This window comes from Seriola dumerili, unplaced genomic scaffold (assembly GCF_002260705.1).
Source record: "Seriola dumerili isolate Sdu_G_001 unplaced genomic scaffold, Sdu_1.0 BDQW01000068.1, whole genome shotgun sequence".
NCBI classification, from domain to species: domain Eukaryota; kingdom Metazoa; phylum Chordata; class Actinopteri; order Carangiformes; family Carangidae; genus Seriola; species Seriola dumerili.
The window spans coordinates 10820762-10841002 of NW_019174323.1; the positions used below are offsets into that span (position 1 = coordinate 10820762).

Below are 20241 nucleotides of genomic sequence, written 5' to 3' on the forward strand. Positions count from 1 at the left end.
ATGTAGACAGGCAACAAATCCTTTATAGGACAGAAAGCTGTTGTGAGACCAGGTGTAAGAAGAGATATCGCTTCTTCATCAGTATCGGTTTAATTGATTCATATCTAATGAATCTATTTTTAGCTTTAGCTGGGTAAGCACTGCTTCCCTTGCTTGCCGTGACAGCACACCACTGCTACATAGCCAATGTTAGCATTAAAAGCTGTTTACTTATCGGTGTAGAAGAAATGTTGAGAGTTCAGCATCAAACTTCATTCTTTTACTCGCCAAGAGCTATTTCCAGTTGTGGAAAACAACTCTCTTGTTTTGTGTCTGTTTCTGTCATTTCTTTTCTTCTACTTTAAGTTAGCATGCTAACCAGCTAGCACCGGCGCAGATGGACTGTCATTACCTTCTGATACCTTGTCACTGTAGCGTCCAGGTTGTCACGAAGAAGTGGGCTGCTCAGAGAGTTGAGCCGGTCTATCACAGGGCACAGATATATATTTGATTTACAAAATAATGGTTTGTAAATCGCTGAACTGTCCTCAAGTCTGCTGATACGCTTTGGTGAGTAATTTTTTTAGGTTAAGGACAAATATATCCTACATAACTGTTGATCTACAAATGTGTCTGTTCTAAAAAAAATAGTACCTTAATATAGTTTCTCATTAATATGCAACAGGTAACCAGTGGCTACATGCACAGCAGGTGTATCAGCCAGGAAAACACGATTTTAGGCTGCAGTGACTGGAAACACATGGTTGTAAGGAGCAGATCATCTGTGTTGCAGGAAGTTAACATCTGACTTGTTGAATTGCTGATGTGCTTCTTGCCAGAGCAGATGGTCCACACATTATTGAGCTGTAACTGTAGCTTCTCTACAATTTTCTTTCACTCTACTGAGGAGGATGAATGTGACAGGAAAGACTTTTCAACAGGGCTTTCACTCATCCAGCATTTGCCACTGGTAGATATTCATAAATCTTTAGTTTCATTTCTGCTGGAAGAACAGCGACCACCTGTTTTTTGTTGAAAAGCAATATTCAGTACTATAAACTAATTAAGCAATATTGGTGTTGCAAGGCCACACACTGTAAAATGCAATAAAGAAGCCAGTAGAAGCTGCCAGTCATCAGTTCAACTGATGATTGTAAATATGATAAAGTCTCAGTAATGCGGCAGTGATTTGATAATAAAATGCTGCACACACCACCTTTAATGCTGATCATTTTATTGTTCTGCTTAAAAAGGATGTAGACGTACGTATCGAAACCTACCCATTTGTGTGAGTTAAATAAAGCAATTATAAAGATACCCACGTGGTTGTGCAAAAATACCTATGCCACATTTATATGAAAAATATAGTCAATGCACAATAAAAGAAGTACTTGTATAGTACAACCCTGTACTAATTTACTGCTATGGACCACCCCCCACCCCCCCAAAAGTACTATCAATAATATTTATTGTAGGCATATTGTATTTGGTGTAATTCATTAAAAAGGTGTCACACTCGCCCATAATACCACATTCTTGCTGTATAGTACATATAGCTTTCTGTATGTGCCTGCTGTTCTTAAATGTGCTTCATAGAAGGTGAAGACCTGATGAGGGGCTGGTGAAAAACAGAATTGGATCTGAAAAGAAAAACTCAGCCACAGTAGGGTTTTATTTTTATCAGGTTATTTAGTAAATACTGCAAGTCATTTGTGCTGGAATGAACTGATATTTTATTTGTGGATAAATTAAATTAAAAAAGGCACTATGTTGTCTTTATTACCTCTGGTTTCAACCACAGAGTGGTACCTTCCTCCAACACTGTTACACAGAAATTAGTAGTTACTCTTTCTTGCTGATGTAGACAACATACCAACAGGTAAAAGTTAATCTTAGATGAAGTTTATGTAAAGGAGCAAGCCATAAAAAGCTGTAGTACTCCATCTCACATTATTGGTCTGCTGGTTGCTCTGGGTCATACATCTCAATCCCAAAGGCACAGTCTTCCTCCAGCTCACTTGTCTTAACAGAGTCGGGGTGCAGATTTAGCATGTGTGTACACACTTTGTCAGACTAACACATGACCACAAGAGAACTAAGGAGGAAGGCTGAGAATTCAATTATGGGCTTTAGAGGTCTTCATCTTCTGTCTTTTCTTCTGCTGTCTCAAGGAATTCAACTTGCTCAAGGTATGTATATACTCTTGATTTCAAAGCAATGCGTTTTCTAGTAACCAATCTGTTAAAGTTTTAGGGGGATGCAAATGATGCAAGAAGAATATGTGTACTAGGTAATGATTAGTAATGATTAGTGGGATTTTGGGGTTTTTGCATCCTCACAGTGTGATTTTGACCAAAATGTGTTTAAATGGATTCAATCTTTGATCATTGCTGTAATGTATCAGAGATTCACACTTAATGAGTAGTTTGACAAACACTGTGAAAGTTTCACATTAATAAAAATCATGAATCATTAATTATTGATAATTCTAGCTGTTTTAAAACCATTCCTTTTGACATTGAAACATATACACTGACATGTGATGTTAAGATATTGTACAGTGAGTATAAGGTAACAGTTTATCTCCTAAACTGTATTGGCATTTTGAAGGAAATCCTGAAATAATGCCAGTGTTATTTAACATTGTTTGGTAGCCCATGAAAAGTTTTATTTGGCTGTAAAAAATACAGAAAAAAAATCTGACTTTTTTTTTGGGAGGGGGGGGGGGTCTTCACAAGGAAATTAAATTGCATTTTACTGAAATGTTATGGTTGCACATACGATACAAAGTACACATCTGTACGCTGATTCAGACATCAATTATATATTTCAAATGCTTGGCTGCATACTCCAAGGTCATAAGATAGTTTGTCCATTCATGGTGAAGAATTAACCATCCTTTAAAAGCCAAATCACATGTTTTTAGGCGCTACAGCTGTCATAAACATGGTAACTCATTTGTCAAGGAAACAGTAAAATACAGTAAAATTCTTTTCACTTAAGTGACGTGGATATCAGACATTCACAAGTGCATTGTAACCATCATTGAAAGTACTTTAAACTATATTAAATGCACAAATGACCTCTCCTGCAGAGACTTTTACAGGACGAGGCCACGTTACTCCCATAAAAAGATGAATGATGATAGACGTTTCTGCCTCCGTGTGTGTTTTCTGCAGGAAGCTGTAGCAGTGGTGAGTTTCAGTGCACCAGTGGACAATGCATTGACATAGCCTGGAGGTGTGATGGAACTAAAGATTGCACAGATGACTCAGATGAGCTGAACTGTCGTAAGTATTACAACCAGTCCCTGAAAACACAAACAGTACAAAGCAAAGCCTTTATAAGAACCCAGTGTTTCCAGTGTGTTTGATATTGTAAATCCACCCCATAGACATGTATTAATTAACTGGGGAAAATAAAGTTTGGCAGCATAACGCAACAAAGAAAAAAATTGTACATACACATAAAACCAACCCCATACTTAGAGCCAAAAGCACTATTACTTATGTGTAAACTCTTCAGTTGTTCTGTTCTCTCTGGCAGCACCTCCATCATGCACCTCACAGGAATTTAAGTGTGTGACGAGCGGTGAATGCATTTCACTTGGATTTGTCTGCGATGGGGAGGAAGACTGCATCGATGGCTCAGATGAACAAAGAACCTGTGGTATGCAGACTGATTGTTTCCTTACTCACTGTAAGGACTAAAAAAACTGAAATGATGTGGCTGTTTTCTTTGGGATGATGTTGACTATTAACCCACTTTGTGCGTGTGTTTTTTCTAAATATGTCCTGAAATGTAATTCAGAGAAGGGCATGTATGAGCATATTATTCAGAAGCTGAAGTATCATCACAGAGGACACAGGGCTGCCTGCTCATGTGCAGTAATGACGAGTAGAACCACTTGGTGGCTACATCACACCTGTATAAAGCTTGAGCCTGTCACTATGCATGGAGTTCAAATGACACTTACAATTCGTCTAATTCAAATAAAGCAAAACTGCAAACAACCACAAAGTAAACAACTGTCTCAAATTCTATGAGATTTTTCTTCTTAGTCATTTAGGAGAAAACACATAAATATCAATAGTACCATTAACTAACATGTAAAATGTCTTGCATTCCTTAACTGAAATTGCCCAGTACCCAATTACAAGTTGTAATTGTCCTGCAATGTAGTATTTAAAAATAAATACGCACTCACATGTTCTTGTTGGTTCAGGTGGACGAACATGCAGCTCAGACCAGTTCACATGCCAGGAGGGCCAGTGTATCCCCAGCAAATACAGATGTGACCATGTGACGGACTGCATGGACAACTCTGATGAGAACAACTGCAGTAAGACTTTTACATCTACTGGGAACTGAGCGTGCTGTACTTTACAGTCCAGAAATCATTGTACTGATTCATAATGTCAGATCATTTTTAACTTGAGGGTTATTTGTTTAATTGGAACCATTTTATTGGCATTAAAGTAAGTTTGTGTTTTTTTGTTTTTTTTCGCAGACTATCCACCATGCACTGAGAAGACGTGTGCTAACGGGGCCTGTTATAACAACTCCCAGCACTGCAATGGGCTACAGAACTGCAGAGACGGCTCTGATGAATTCAACTGCAGTGAGTAGATGAGACTCACAGCAAACCTCAGTTTGTCACTGGCAGTGACGGTTGTGGAGACACTGTAAACAATATTTTGTGCCAGATAAACAGCAGAAAAATAATCAATTACATTTTCCTCTATATGTAAATATTTGTACATGAAGATGATATGGTTGAAATGCATTTACTGTGCTAAACTGATCTATAGATCTCCAGATTCCTAAAGGACCTTTTATCCTGCTCACAAAATTTCTAAAATATTATAAAACATAAATACATATTTTAAACCATTTTCCAAGTTTGAATCAACACCTCTAAAACAATTTCAACCAAACTGAACATTATAACCTCCATGATAGGAGGATTTTTTGCAGGACTGTTGTATTAAACCGCATTAGGTAGATAAGGCTGCAGGTCTTGTTCTGTTCCTTTTCTTTGTGGTTAAGGTTAGCTGAGCTGTTTGTTGTTTTTATGGTGGCAGAAATATTGTAGCTAAAAGTGCTGAAGCCTCAGTATCTGGTTCTTTTTAAAATTTCTTCTTGGTGATTTTGGTGACGCAGGAATTTGAAGCTTGTTCTGCTGTTGCACAGGTTGTGGTTGCTTCAGTTTTAGTTAGAAGCTGTTTTATTCCCAGTGGGGTTTTAATAGTAAACAGAATGTTTGTCCTGTTGTAAATGCAGTCACTGTGTTTTATTTTCAGCCTCTCAGCACTGTCCCATCCACCAGTATCAGTGTGCAAATGGCTACTGTATTCCACATTCCTTCGTATGTGACCACTGGGATGACTGTGGGGACAACAGTGATGAACAAGGCTGTGGTAAGGATGACACTGCATTGACACAAGCGTTTTAACAGAGGTGCAACTCAACAGTTTAGATATTGTTGTGACATTCATATTAGATAGGCCCACAATTAAGTTGCAGTTTATGGCAAGATGGGTAAGACTAAATAAATGTGAGTTCTACTGTCTATTTATTCATTAGCGTACCAGAGCTGTAGCGGCAATGAGTTCACATGTTCCAGTGGTCGTTGTATCCCTCAGCACTGGGTGTGCGACAAGTTCAATGACTGTGGGGACTACAGTGATGAAAAAGGATGTGGTGAGAAAACTTGTTCTTAAAATACCAAACTTTTTTTTACATTATTTGCATCATTCAAAAGGTAGCATGTGGAAATATTTCTAATCTAAGTTTCTGGGGTTTTTAGATAGTAACTCTCGAGACTGTTACCCTGGTGAGTGGGGATGCCCGGGCTCAACAGTGTGTATACCAGTGGGCAAAGTGTGTGATGACAAACTCGACTGTCCTGGAGGAACAGATGAGACCAACTCCACCGCACAGAAAACCTGCAGTAAGTCACACCAGTGTAAATTCTTCATATGGATTTGAGAAATCTACACATACAAGTTCCACACTAAACCACAAAAAACCTGCTGCAATGCTGCTGTGTGTGCCGGTTTATACTTTATACTACTAATTATGTGACAGTAGCCTGATCTGAAGAAACAAACTGAACTGAATACATATGGACTACATTAAATGTTGTGAGATCTGGTCAAAATGTAGGATGCTTCATCACTTTCATAGGGCTATAAATGTAGGTGCAAGGGTTTAGGACATTATAGTGTATCATACTCATAAACCTTCCTCAGAAGTCAGCTATCTTTTGCCTTTTTAATCACTGCCCTCATCCCAGAGCCCAAGCCCCGAATTTATCGGCCAATACTGGCCTATCACAGATCTATTGGTACATAATGTGAAAAAAAGATGCATGGTGATGATTCAGAATCAGGTGGTGTCTCAAGGGTGAGTTGCCAACTAGTTTGTGAAATGCATTGCTGGAAAGTTAATAAACAATGACCCCATCATTTTCTCTTTCTGTAACTCCAACACAACCCTGACAACCATCATATCACTCATGCTTTTATATATATAGCTACATATACTGTGTACAGTATAGTGTACTCTATATGTCGGGCTCTACACACATCTGTTTTAACATGAACTTTTCTCTCTGATCATTTTCAGTTGATGATGCCTATAATGCTGGTCACGATTCTGATAATAAAGTTCTGGCAGACAGGCTGCCTAGACGATGATCACAAGTAGAAACATTAAATGACCTGACTGAGCTTTGACTATGATGTTGGTTTATTTCTTTTTTACACACAGGCCTGGATCAGTGCTCCACATTGAGCTGTGAGTACCTCTGCCACCCGTCTCCTGAAGGTGGAGCTTGCTACTGCCCTGATGGTTTCATTGTAGCCAATGACAGTCGTTCCTGTGTAGGTAAGTGCCATATATCATATAATCTACGTTTGGTGGAAAAGCTTCTTAAACATTAAGTTTGTCCTCTCACTGGGAAGTGATGAAAAGAGAAGAGCACTTGATCAAATGGTCTCAGTCTTTTTTATTTTAGCTTTTACCATAAGTCAGCCTTGAATGGGTAAAATTACTGATTTAATTTCACGGTACTCTGGTCGCAAATTACTAGTAGTTATCCTCATCCTAATGCCTGAAACATATAAAATGGCTGCTTGTTTTATTGTCCAGACTATAATGACTGTCAGATCTGGGGGATCTGTGACCAGCTGTGTGAAGATCGTCCCGGGACACACCACTGTAGCTGTGCTGATGGATACTTCTTGGAGCAGGGTCATGTGTGCAAAGCCAATGTGTCAGGTATAGTGAGTCACACATCACACAGTACTTCATACAATGCATATGTGTTACTACGAACTGTAGGGTGTTTGAAAGATCATCATGACATAGTTAAGGAGACCTATCTTAAATATCACTCTGCAATCTCTGATATCTGACACGTAAGCATACAAAAACATAAATGTAATTTTTTTTTTTTACAACTGTATCAATTATGTAAGATAACTGTAACTTCACTGCTGAGGTTGGGTATTTTTGTTTTCCAGCTGGAATGCCACAGCTCATTTTCACAAACGGGGGTGAGGTGATGATGGCCGATATACATGGACGTTTTGTCAGAACTTTGGTGCCGTCCCAGGGGAAAGGTTACGCTGTTGGGGTAGCCTACAACTGGCACAGTGACACCGTCTTCTGGAGTGATACATATACCAAAAAGGTCAGTCTTGATTTCTTTTTCCTTCACTTTTGTCATAGCTTCTTTATATGAATGCAAACACATGGTACTTGTCTACGTGAACTTCACCACTTTACACAGATCATCCACAACATTAAAACCATTTGCTGGTTCTCAAGGGTGCTAAGGTAGCAGTTGAGTTGGGGAGAAAAAAAACCCATTCACCCCAAACCCTTTCTTTCTTTTGCCAGGTATATTCTGCCAACTATAATGGGGATAACATTAAGGAGGTTCTGACTGCTGCAGTCCATAATGTCCAGAACCTTGCTGTGGACTGGGTCAACTTTAAACTCTATGTCTTAGAGGCAATGGTGGAGCGCATCGACATGTGCGAATTCGATGGAGGGAACCGGGTAACACTGGTAGCTGAAAACCTGCAGTCACCTCATGGCCTCGCCCTGGACCCGACAATGGGGTGGGTTTAAATGCTTTTTTTTAATGCTATGTAACACTGTATGTAATTTATGTAAGTATGGATAGTAAAATTAATATTAGTATTCTTTTTTAGCATTTGTGGCAAGTTGCCATTATTATTTAAGTTCATCAGCTAAAGCCACTTTATGATCAAATACAAAATAAATCAGAGGCAACACTACAACATTTCAAATGAATCCTGTTAAAGAACTCTGTATTTCTATTACTCCTAGAGTTTTTACATCCACTTGACCTTGCATCATGTAGCTTGGACTGTATAGCATGCATTCAAGCCTGTATTTTTTTGTTTGTTTGCAGCTATATGTTCTTCACAGACATGGGGATTTCCAGTGAGCAAATGAAGCTCGAGCGTGCCTTCATGGATGGCAGTAATCGCTTCGAGCTGGTGAGGAACAGACTCGGCACTCCAACAGGAATTACCCTTGATATTGTCACTCAGAGGGTCTACTGGTCCGACAGCCACTTTGACACTGTGGAGACTGTCACCTACAACGGTTTGGACAGGTAAAAGTTGTGCTGAAAATGTTATCAGTCATTGAATATTTTCTCTGTTGAAGGAAACACTGATGCATCTCTGTTGTGCTGTCTTTGATGGCCATTCTGTGGTGTCGTTCTTTCCCAGGAAAATAGTCCTCAATGGGGGAACCCAGGCTCCCCATCCCTTTGGAATGGCTGTGTTTGAAAACCACGTATTCTTCACTGACTGGACCAAGATGGGTGTGGTGAGAGCCAACCGGTTCAACGGCAGCAACCCAGCACTCATTTATCGTACCGCAAAGAGACCGGGACATGTTGTGGTCTCACATCCTGTCCTGCAACCTGTTGGTAAGGAAGTGCACGTTTAACCATCCTCCATTTAAAAAGAAATTTTATGTCTTTTTTTTTGAAACTCCAAGATCTCCCAGTCTTACAAACTAATACTACACCCAGCTGAAAAATGACAGTGATTTCCTGTCACGTCTGTCCTGTCTTACAGTGATGAACCCTTGCGGCAGACACAACGGTGGCTGCCAGCACATTTGTGTCTTGAGTCACCGCTCTGACAATGAAGGTCTGGGCTTCCGCTGCAAGTGTCGCCATGGTTACGACCTGCAGCCTGATCGTCGGACCTGCTTTAGTGAGTTCCCTTTGATCGAGGGCAAAAAAAGATTTTTACAGTTGGGATGTTAAATAACATTTTACATGTTCTGCTTTCGGATCCTCTGACAATTCAGTCAAACAGTGACATTTACATTATTGTTCACCCAACACGATTTTATTGTATTTCATTAAAGATAGGTATTTTAAACAGCTGCTTAATCAAGTTGAAGCTATGATGTCTGGGGTCATGTACAGTTTGGCCTACAAATTAAGTCATGCATACCTTGTCATTACCAAAATTATTCTTAAAATTGTTATGACTTGTAAATTTGCATCACATTACTATAACATATATTTCCCTCTCATTTACTTACTAACAACAAAAACAGGCAGGAATTTATGATTAAATTGTTTAGAGAGTCTGATTATCTGTGAGTAACCACTGCCACTCACCCTCTAAACAGAGGTGAAGGACTACTTGTTGATGGCGACCTCTCTTGGGGTGCGGGGAATCCCACTGAACTTGTCCCTCCAGGAGGACATCACCCTGCCCCTCACAGGGCTCGGAACTTCTTTCTCTGGCTCTGCTGTTGAGTTTGACGGCAACGAGGAGGCCATTTTCTACAACGACAGGTCTAGAGGTCTTGTCTACAAGTCGAACCTCAATGGCACCGGTGAGTTTTTATTATTCATTCATGTAATGAAGAACTGCGTGTATTTTTTACACATAGGATATAATCAGTACCTTACATTTTGTCTTTCAAAGCGCTGTTCAGAATCCTTTGTGTCACACCTCAGTGTATTGATTTTCTTTACGCGTTCTCAGTCCAGCAGATTTTGACAGGCTACAGAGTGGGAACAGTCGATGCCATGGCTTACGACTGGACTTCCAAGGTTTTATTTTGGACCACAAGCACCTACAAGTCAGTGGCGGCCTTCAGAGTCACAGACAAATCCAGGCGAGACATTGTGACTGGATTGAGAAACCCGAAGGGAATTGCAGTGCATCCTAGTGCCGGGTGAGTGCTCAAATGTATCGGTTGAATACAGTTGAATACATTCAGGCTCCGTGATGAGGTTATAATCCATAAAATGACATCAAGGTTAAAAGTGATGACAATAAACAGATCTGTCCTCTTGTGTGTCTAATCAAATGCTGACAGCTACTTGTTCTGGTCTGACTGGTACCGTCCAGCGGTCATCATGAAAGGCTTCACTGATGGCAGCAATGCTGTTCCTCTGGTCAACACAACACTGGGGTGGCCATATGGGCTTACTGTGGACTATATGTAAGCATAGGGATGACATGCAGCATTATTAATGGATTTCTGCAAACGATTCAAGGGATAAAATATTAAAATGTATTATACCTTTATACCCACTGATGAATTGCTCGTGATGGGCCTTTGACAGCATGGACAGGCTTTACTGGGTGGATTCCCTCTTGGACCAGATTGGTCACATTGGCATTGAAGGCCTTGACAGACAGACGTTTACCAACATCGGCCAGATCACTCAGCCGTACTCTTTGACCATTTATTCAGGTGGGTTTCTTAGCCTCTCCTCATGACTCCCACGTACTCAAGTGCACTTATATCACACATGCACATTATTCAAATTGTATATGATATGCAGGTTTATCTGCATCTTTGACACCTTAAAACCCAACTGTCTTATTTGTGAGAATATTTTCATTCAGACTAAAACAGTGGTGAACACAGGGTTATTTGATTTCATTGATGATATCATGACATCATTGTATCCTATCTAGAACCTCTTATTTCTGTCATATGGGAATGCTGTGCAAAGTACCTATACACACACTTTTTAAAATTAGTTTATAGTATTTAGTATACGTTTATGTGCACATTCAACACAGGACACTAATGAAATTTAATAAGCCACTTAATGTGCATGTTCTAAAATGATTGTTATGCAGCTCATGCTCATTTATTGTATTTTGTGAATGTGGATTAGTTTTTAGTACCTTTTATCTTAACCATCTATTTTTGTCATGTAGACTACTTGTATGTGTCTGATACACGGACCAGAGGGATATTCGAGATGAGGAAGAGGGATGGAGGAGGAAACATTATGATCAGACAAGGAGTTACTGGCATCATGAATGTTAAGGCCTACACAGCTGACCTTCACAGCAGTAAGTTCACACAGAGGAAGCCAGTGGAGTCGGCAAAATGTTTAACACTCCAGTCCTACAGTAACTGATGTAGAGTGGTAAGTAAAGGCAGTTTAGATAATTGTGTATATGTACAGTTGTGTACAGGGCCAAGGGGAGTTGACTGCTAGCAGGTGAGGAGCTGGAAGAGAATGATGATCCATATTGTATTCTCAAACCAGAATAAACACTGACTGCAGGGCCAGGGCAATAGTTGAGCAGTGACTCAGCCAAATATGATAATCTCTAAACCCGCTGACTGCTTCTTCATCATCCTCCTGACAGCCTTCACCAGCCGGTGCAATATGGTGCCCAATGGGCACTGCAGCCACTTCTGTTTCCCGACTCCCTCCTACAGCCGAGTGTGTGGCTGTCCGTATGGCATGAAACTTCAAGCCAATCAGAGGGACTGCATCAAGGATGATTCTGTTATCCCACCTGACAACATCTGTGGTGACAATGCATTTGAGTGTGATGAAGGACGTTGTAGGCCCAACTCCTACCGCTGTGATGGGATTGCTGATTGCATAGATAAGACAGATGAGACCAACTGCACAGATACAGGTGAATATACAGTACATACTATATATATATATATATATATATATATATATATATATATATATATATATATATATATATATATATATATATATATATATATATATATATATATATATATATATATATATATATATATATATGTTTAAATGTGTGTATTTGTGGAATATTGGAAGGAAATTATGTATCAATTGTATTAATCAAACTGCCTTCCTCATATGTCTTTACCAGGAGCAACCTGCTCTCCACGAGCGTTCACCTGCAACAACAAGCATTGCATCATGTCCAGCTGGCGTTGTGATGGCATGGACGACTGTGGCGACGGTTCGGATGAAATAAACTGTCCCACTCGTGTCCCTACCACCTGCGCAGCCAGCTACTTTACCTGCGATAACAACAGGTGTATTTCTACAACATGGTTGTGTGACGGTGACAATGACTGTGGTGATGGCTCTGATGAACACAACTGCAGTAAGTTTGAGTCTGTCTGTCTGTCACATTGTCAGATTGTATCTCATGTAATGCTGCACATACAAATATCATACATATATCAACTGCCCTATCTGTGACCGGCAGATTCAACCATCACCACATGCCCACCTTCCTACTTCCTGTGTCCTGACCACCGCTGTATCTACAACTCCTATGTCTGTGATGGAGACCAGGACTGTCTTGATGGATCTGATGAGAAGAACTGTGGTAGGAATCACTGTAACCCTACTGTTTACTGTCCAGAACACCTCCTTATTGAGCCACATAGATTCATTTTTGTGTTCCGCAATAGATGTTCATGTTTATGTTTTGTCACTTTAAGAGTTTTCCTGCGAGTCCTATGAGTTTGCCTGTGCCAGCGGGGACCAGTGTGTCCATTCGAGATATCAGTGTGACGGAGTGTTTGACTGCAGGGACCATTCTGATGAACGAGACTGTCGTAAGCTGGCAACACTGACATAAGATAGATATTATAAAATGAATTATGCCAATTGTGTTCATTAGCAATGTAATTAGATTGATTGCCCCATTTCTGTCTGTCAGGTTTATTAATAATAATACATTTTATTTTCATTTTAATGTTGGTCATTGCAGTGAATCAATGAAAATGCAAATTATTACATATTACACCTCTGTCTTGATGCTCAGTGTCTCAGCTTTCTGTTGCTGAGTTACTGAAATTTCCCAGAGAGAGCCAATGCAGTTTCAGTCATTTTTGAATGTGTGTTGTCCCTACAGCCACTCGAGGTCCAGGCCTCTGCCACAATGATGAATTCCAGTGCCAGACCGATGGTTTCTGCATACCCGACGAGTGGGAGTGTGACGGCCATCCAGACTGTGAGGATGGATCCGATGAACACAACTCCTGCCCTCCTACCACCTGCAGACCCAACTACTTCCAGTGCGCCAACAAGATGTGCATCCCGACAAGTTGGTTGTGTGATGGCGACAACGACTGCCGGGACATGAGTGATGAACAGAACTGCCCCACCCCTCCATTTACTTGTCCATCTGGACAGTGGCAGTGCCCCACTGACCAGGTGTGCATCAGCATGGACAAGGTGTGCAACGGCCAGAGGGACTGCCCCAATGGAGCAGATGAGTCACCTATCTGCAGTGAGTTTTATTTGGCAGAATAACAAAATAATGATATTTTGAAACTCTATCCATCTATATCTGTCTATTGCCGTCGGGTATTTGGAGCAGCTATTTATTAATATTCTTTCATATTAGAATATTAAAACTTTTTAAATTTCCAATACCTTTATTACTCTGAATAAATAATAGTACTGTTGATTAAGTAAAGACTCAGCAAATAATAATTTTAACATTATAATTTCAAAAACAAGACAATATCAGAGAAAAACATATCAAACTAATAAATGAATTTCACCTAGGGGATAAATAAAGTATCTATCTATATAAATACCACACTATGTTTTTAGGACATTACCACACACAGTGCAAGTAAATGTATAAAAAGAATTGTTGCAAAAAAAGACAAAAAAAACATGGACAAAGCACCACTGAACTAAACTGACAGACATTACTACTAAAATTAAATACCACTAACTCACTGTTATGTCATTTCACAAAGACCAAGATGACTGTGCACTGAACAACGGGGGCTGCAGTCATGGCTGTGTCCAAGGACCTTTTGGGGCTCAGTGCACGTGTCCACCAGGATTGCAACTCAACGACTCCAAGACCTGTGAGGACATCAACGAGTGTCTGATCCCCGGTTTCTGCAGCCAGCAGTGCTACAACGAGAGAGGAAGCTTCAGGTGCTACTGCTCGGATGGTTACTTCCTAGAGCCTGATGGACGCACCTGCAAAGCTACAAGTAAGCAACAAGCATCAGATTACAAATAAAGCTGCAATTAAACAATACTGAATTGTTGTAATATATCGGGAAAATAGTGTTTTCAGTAATATTCTGGATGTTTATGAATAGAAACATGTCCGTTTTTTGCTTTGTGATACAAAAGAAATAGTGTCAATTAATTGCTTGGATCAAAAAAGCCTTAGAATGCAGCATATACAGGAACTTAAAGTGAAGTATGAAATGTGAACAAAGCTGAAGATGTTGGATAAGATGTTGGTATGAAACGAGATATTCTGCGCTTAGACCCAGTAGCAGCTGTACTTCTGGTTGCCAAGCGTAGCCAGATCATCGCCAACCGGATCAAGATGAGACCGCCCCAGATTGTTCCAGTGATCAGCGGTTCGAGCATCGTGACTGTAGACTTTGATCGCCTGACTTCCAGAATCTACTGGGCCGATGCCTCGCAGAAAAAGATATGGAGCGCCCACCAGAACGGCACCGACAGACGAGAAGTGAGAGAAATGATCGTACAGATGCATCAAATCAAAACTGTGCGATATTTTCAAAATAATGTGTTTTCAATGTCTCTGTAATTCTAGGTATTCTCCACTGGTCTCATGGTACCAGAGAGCATAGCTGTGGACTGGGTGGGTCGAAACCTTTATTGGACCGACTCTGTCATGGAGAACATTGAGGTGTCCACTCTAGATGGTCGCTTCCGCAAAGTCCTCCTCACTAAGAATGTTACCAGCCCCCGCGGGCTGGTTCTGGATCCCCGCAACTAGTAAGACATGGCTTTGCTTTTTATTTTCTACTGAATGTTTAGCTCCATAACTCTTTTAAAATGACATCTTTCAACACCTTTGAGCCCCCTGCACATCCAGTCACAAAACATAATAAACTCTCATTCCTCCCAGCACCAACCTGATGTTCTGGTCAGACTGGGGCCAGAACCCCAGGATCGAGCGGGCCGACATGGATGGAGCCATGAGACGAGTCATTGTCAGCACTAAGCTCTACTGGCCCAATGGCCTGGCCCTGGACTACACCACGCGCAGGGTCTACTTTGCTGATGCCTACCTCAAGTATATTGACTACTGTGACTATAATGGCAACAACCGCCATCAGGTCATGGCAAGTGACATGGTAGGTTTAGTTTGATTCCGTTATTTAAGAAAAAAAACAAAAGGTGAGAAATCATTCATCAAAATAGAAAGAATAAATAGAAAGAGAGATAAATACTGTAAGTCAGGGTGATGCAGAAAAGGAGCCCTTGAGCTTAGAATAAAGCATGCCCACCTCACTCCAGGTTCTCCAGCACCCTCATGGTATGACCGTCTTTGAGGACACCATCTACTGGTCGGAGCGCTACACCAGCAAAGTGATGAGCACCAACAAGTTTCACGGTGGAAACATCACCACTCTGATGAACAATGTCTACCAACCCATGGGCATTGTTATGGACCATCCCATCAAACAACCCACAGGTAATTTCCCATTAAACAGCAAATCTAACTTGCACACTGTTAGTTTTCTTAAGTGTATGAAAATGTTGCGTGTTGGTGCAGTGCAGGTAGAGAACAGTTATACTAAATGACAAATGGAATGGGATAGTATGTTGAAATAGTATGTCAACTGTCACATTAGGTCTGATTGAAGGTGACATTGTTGTCGTGTGTTTAGCCATCAACCCGTGCAGAGAACACCTGTGCAGTCAGCTGTGCCTGCTGTCAGGCCTGAGACCCAGGTACTACACCTGCCACTGTCAGTCGGGCTGGAAGCTGGATGCTGATAAACGCACCTGTATCAAAGGTGGGTGTTTAACAGTAGCTTTTTATTTTTTGTGTGGATGAATATTCATTTTTTTTAGATTTGACTTTTGTAGTGTTTCTGTTGAAGTATAATACCGTACTTCTCTCTGTGTGAGTGTTGTGTTCCTCTCATCGTGTGCTCTCCTGTTTTGTTCTAGATGACACCCCCTTCTTGATGGTGGTGAGAGATTCAGTGATTTTTGGGATTCCCCTGGACCCCGCTGACCCTTCCAACAACGCAATGGCCCCTGTGTCCGGCATCAGCCAAGGGCGGGACATCGACTTTGATGACCAGGAGCAGTTTGTCTATTGGGTGCAGAGTACTGTGAGTGGGGGTCTTAAATTGATAATTGGATAGATGTTTTTATCACAGAATGAATTTACTGTGATAAAAGGATAACTCTTGATTTATATGTGTTATTACAGCCAACTGAATATGTTATACTTGAATAGCATAAAAGTAGAAGAAAAAGGTTAGGCTTTGCAGAATGCCTTGCCTTTTTTTTCTTGCTGGGGTATTTCTATATTACTTGAGTATCTACAGTTTCTACGAGACTTTCTTTGATGCATGGCGTCTGGTTTTGCTTTAACATCAGGGTTCTATATGGCGAGTGAAAACCAGCGGTACCAACAGGTCTGAGTTTGCTCCAGCTGCTTTCATCGGCTCACCATCTGGTCTGGCTTTTGATTGGTTAGGCCGGTCAATGTTTTACACCAATCCCACTGTCAAAACCATAGAGGTAAGCACCTTTTGAGACAAAAACAGAGCCCAGCATTGCTTCAACTATTCTCAGATAGTTGAAGCAATGAAGGCTAGATTAAATTAAAAAAGCTGTAATTATTTAATATTTATTTATAAAGCTTCTTTAAATGCATGTCATATTTTACATTTTTAATTTTAACCTCTTGTCAGTGTCTTATCACTTAACTTCTATTTTTCCTCTGTTATTGTGCAAATGAATAAACAAAAATGAACAATTCACTTAGGTTATTCGTGTGGATGGAAATCAACACTATAGGAAGACGATCATCACCTCCACTGGTAAACCGGAGGGAGCAGGAGAACCCATTGGAATAGCTCTGGATCCAGCCCGAGGGTAAAGCATCTTTTCACTGACAAAAGAAACCTATGGAGTATGTGTTGTTTTATTTGAATTCAATGACATAGACAAAATGAAAGGAGAAAATCATGACGTGAGTTTCTGTGGGTCTTCCAGCCAGACATACTGTATTATCATTCATTCATTCAAACCTTTATTTATACAGGGAAGGCCATTGAGAGCAAGCTCTCTTTTTCAAGGATGCCCTTGAACAAAATATAAAATACGAGAAACTATAATCCATTAATGTAAAAACTATTCAGATTGTTTAGATTATTATCATCGCACTTCTGTGTCTCAGATGATAATGATCAGTATTTGTTCATTCGTATGAATTTGCTGACACTGGAAAGACGCGAGCAATATAATCAATCAATATAGTATCAATATAAATAACCCACCCAAAGCCATAAACAGTGATATGTAATACAGTCAAAAATGAGTAAATAACTACACAATTTGTGTTTGTATCTTAAAATCTTTATCTGGTTGGTAAAAATAATCCAGCAGAACAAGAGGAGATTTTTTTTTTCCTGTGTATTTTCAATAGATTTATTCACACGGCTAGATTGAAAACCTTTGATACTTGGTCCATACAGCATAAGGAATGACTCATCTATTTTGCAATGGCTTAAATCTCTTCAGTCGTTTCTCACTTTTACACTCTCCCTCCCCAGGAAATTGTTTTGGACAGACAAAGGGTCTGACAATGGAGTTCCTCCAAAGGTTGGCAGCGCTGACATGGACGGAGGCAACCTCAGGAACCTCTACACAGGCAACAACATGGGGAACATAGGCTTCATCACTGCTGACATCACCGCCAGGAAACTGTACTGGGGTGTGGCGGGCTCAGGGGTGGTATGTGCGGACAGTTTTATTTGTGAAAAAGTTTACCTGCCTCTTCTTTTCTGCTATAGTTTTACCAAACTGACACTGTGCAAAAAGTTGTGATGTCAGAAAAGTTTTTTGTTCATATTGTTATGTCACCTCTTGTTGAAATATTTTGCCTTAAGTTTAATCTTCATCATGACCCTGATTTAACTGCTCTCAACAACCTCTTCCTCTTTGCTCTCCTTCCTTTTTTTCCCCAGATCGAAAGTGGCACCATGGACGGAGTAAGCCGGGTGACGGTGGTCAGCGGTCTGTCCCATCCGTGGGGGCTGACAATCTACCAGAACCACCTCTACTACACCGACCTGGACTATGAGGTCATTGAGCGGGTGGACAAGGACACCGGTGCCAATATGGTGGTGATGAGGAGTGGCATGTCCGGCCTGCGTGCTCTCAAAGTGCACGCCAGAGACAGTATGTGGATTCGCTGGTTTTTAATTTAATCCAGAGGCGTCTGTTCTGTAGCTTTTTGGTATTTTCATCCAGACTGTTCATTATGCAACAGGTAATTATTGCCAGTGAGTGAGCGAATAGGAGCTCAGTGTCCTCCTCAAGGACAGCACACAGCAGTATCGAGCACCACTTGTATCTCATCTTTTGAGTGTAGCTTGTGTTGAAAAGGCTTTTTACCATTACAGTCCTCATAGTTCTTTCTCAAAAATTTAATATTATCTACTTATTTACTAATAGGAAAAAACAAATTGATAGGACAGTGGTAAATAGAGAAATTAATACCTTTAAATCCTCTAAGACTGTGCACAATAATGTATGCAGATGCTAAATAAATAAATATACAAATAGATAATACAAATCCCTTGTTTAAGTGTTGCTCAGTTGTCCACTTGCATTATGTTGATATGGTTTCATATCACCCAGTAATGCTCACCTCCACCACTCTCTTTCTCTCTCCCACCTCAGACTCTGCAGGGACCACTAATGCCTGCAGTTCCAACAATGGTGGCTGCCCACACCTCTGTCTGCCCAAACCAGACAATCAAAAGACCTGTGCCTGCACATCAGGATTTTTCCCCTCTCAAGATGGCTCCCGCTGTGAACAGTATGAATCCTTCGCCATCGTTACCACCCAAAAGCACATCCGTGGCTTCCACATAAACAGCTCAGACCACTCTGAGGCCATGGTGCCTGTTGGTGGATGTATGTTGGCTTCATATTCTTCAGCCTTTTTCTGTTAATTGCTGGCTATACGTACCAAATTATCAGTTACTACAAGTAACATTATTTCTCTTTTGCAGCTTCCTACTCCATTAAGGGCAAGCTGGACCTCCATATTGAATCTGGCTTCATGTACTGGACTGATAACGCCACTTCCACCTCGTACAGGGGCATCTTCCAGGCAAAAACAGATGGAGGGAGTTATAGGACTGTCATTAACTCAGGCGTTGGAAGAGGAGGCATCCAGGGCCTCGCTGTAGACTGGGTTGCAGGTATGAAGCCGCTCAACCATCCAACCATCCCTTCAGCTGTGTATCTATCTCTGATTGCACTGACATTACCATTCTCTTCTTTTCCATTTCTCCTTTCACTTCTTCAGGTAACTTATACTTCAGCAATGCCTTTGAAAGCGAGACCTTCCTGGAGGTGCTGGCCATCAACACCACCTACAGAATGATTCTCCTCAAGTCCTCCCAGGACCAGCCCCGTGACGTGGCTGTCAGCCCCAAGCTTCGCTACCTCTTCTGGACCGACGGTGGCCAAACGCCCAAGATTGAGCGAGCTCTGCTGGATGGCACCAACCGCACAGTGTTGGCATCAGAGAGCCTGGCATCACCTCGGGGCCTAACTGTTGATTACACTAATGACTTCCTCTACTGGACAGATGATGCTCTTGATATGATCTCCCGCATGGCGGTAGATGGCACACAGAGGCAGATTGTCAGGTATGGGAGCCGATATCCATCTCCGACAGGAATGGCTATATTTGGGAACTACATGCTGTGGGTGGACAAAAGGCTTGGGAAGCTCTTCCAGGCCAGTAAAGACCCAGCCAATACCGACCAGCCAGAGGTAAGATTTAAATCATCTTAAAAAAGAATTAGCCGTATTCCTTAGAATTAACTAAATGATTTGGATAACAATAAATATTATATCGACAGATTATTTCCTCATATAATCAATTCACTGTTTGGCCTACTCTGTTACTCTGTTACAAAATC

At 40.9% G+C, this 20241-nt stretch overlaps 1 protein-coding gene across 1 annotated transcript in view; it reads left to right on the forward strand.

Annotated features, from left to right (window-relative positions):
* Positions 1-2101: 2101 nt before the first annotated feature.
* LOC111220094 (low-density lipoprotein receptor-related protein 2-like) overlaps positions 2102-20241 on the forward strand; it is a 37918-nt gene continuing 19778 nt past the window's right edge. Inside the window, 39 exon segments of the mRNA XM_022743061.1 lie at positions 2102-2168; positions 3159-3269; positions 3526-3648; positions 4205-4321; positions 4490-4600; positions 5283-5399; positions 5566-5682; positions 5789-5932; positions 6754-6870; positions 7135-7263; positions 7509-7678; positions 7888-8111; positions 8429-8635; positions 8754-8956; positions 9108-9248; positions 9676-9885; positions 10038-10230; positions 10375-10500; positions 10625-10755; positions 11232-11369; positions 11673-11951; positions 12180-12419; positions 12525-12647; positions 12763-12879; positions 13179-13556; positions 14038-14283; positions 14569-14777; positions 14865-15049; positions 15183-15411; positions 15575-15752; positions 15949-16077; positions 16235-16401; positions 16673-16816; positions 17064-17173; positions 17854-18034; positions 18268-18481; positions 18986-19222; positions 19321-19512; positions 19620-20092. Coding sequence (XP_022598782.1) covers positions 2102-2168; positions 3159-3269; positions 3526-3648; positions 4205-4321; positions 4490-4600; positions 5283-5399; positions 5566-5682; positions 5789-5932; positions 6754-6870; positions 7135-7263; positions 7509-7678; positions 7888-8111; positions 8429-8635; positions 8754-8956; positions 9108-9248; positions 9676-9885; positions 10038-10230; positions 10375-10500; positions 10625-10755; positions 11232-11369; positions 11673-11951; positions 12180-12419; positions 12525-12647; positions 12763-12879; positions 13179-13556; positions 14038-14283; positions 14569-14777; positions 14865-15049; positions 15183-15411; positions 15575-15752; positions 15949-16077; positions 16235-16401; positions 16673-16816; positions 17064-17173; positions 17854-18034; positions 18268-18481; positions 18986-19222; positions 19321-19512; positions 19620-20092 — 6927 coding nt within the window.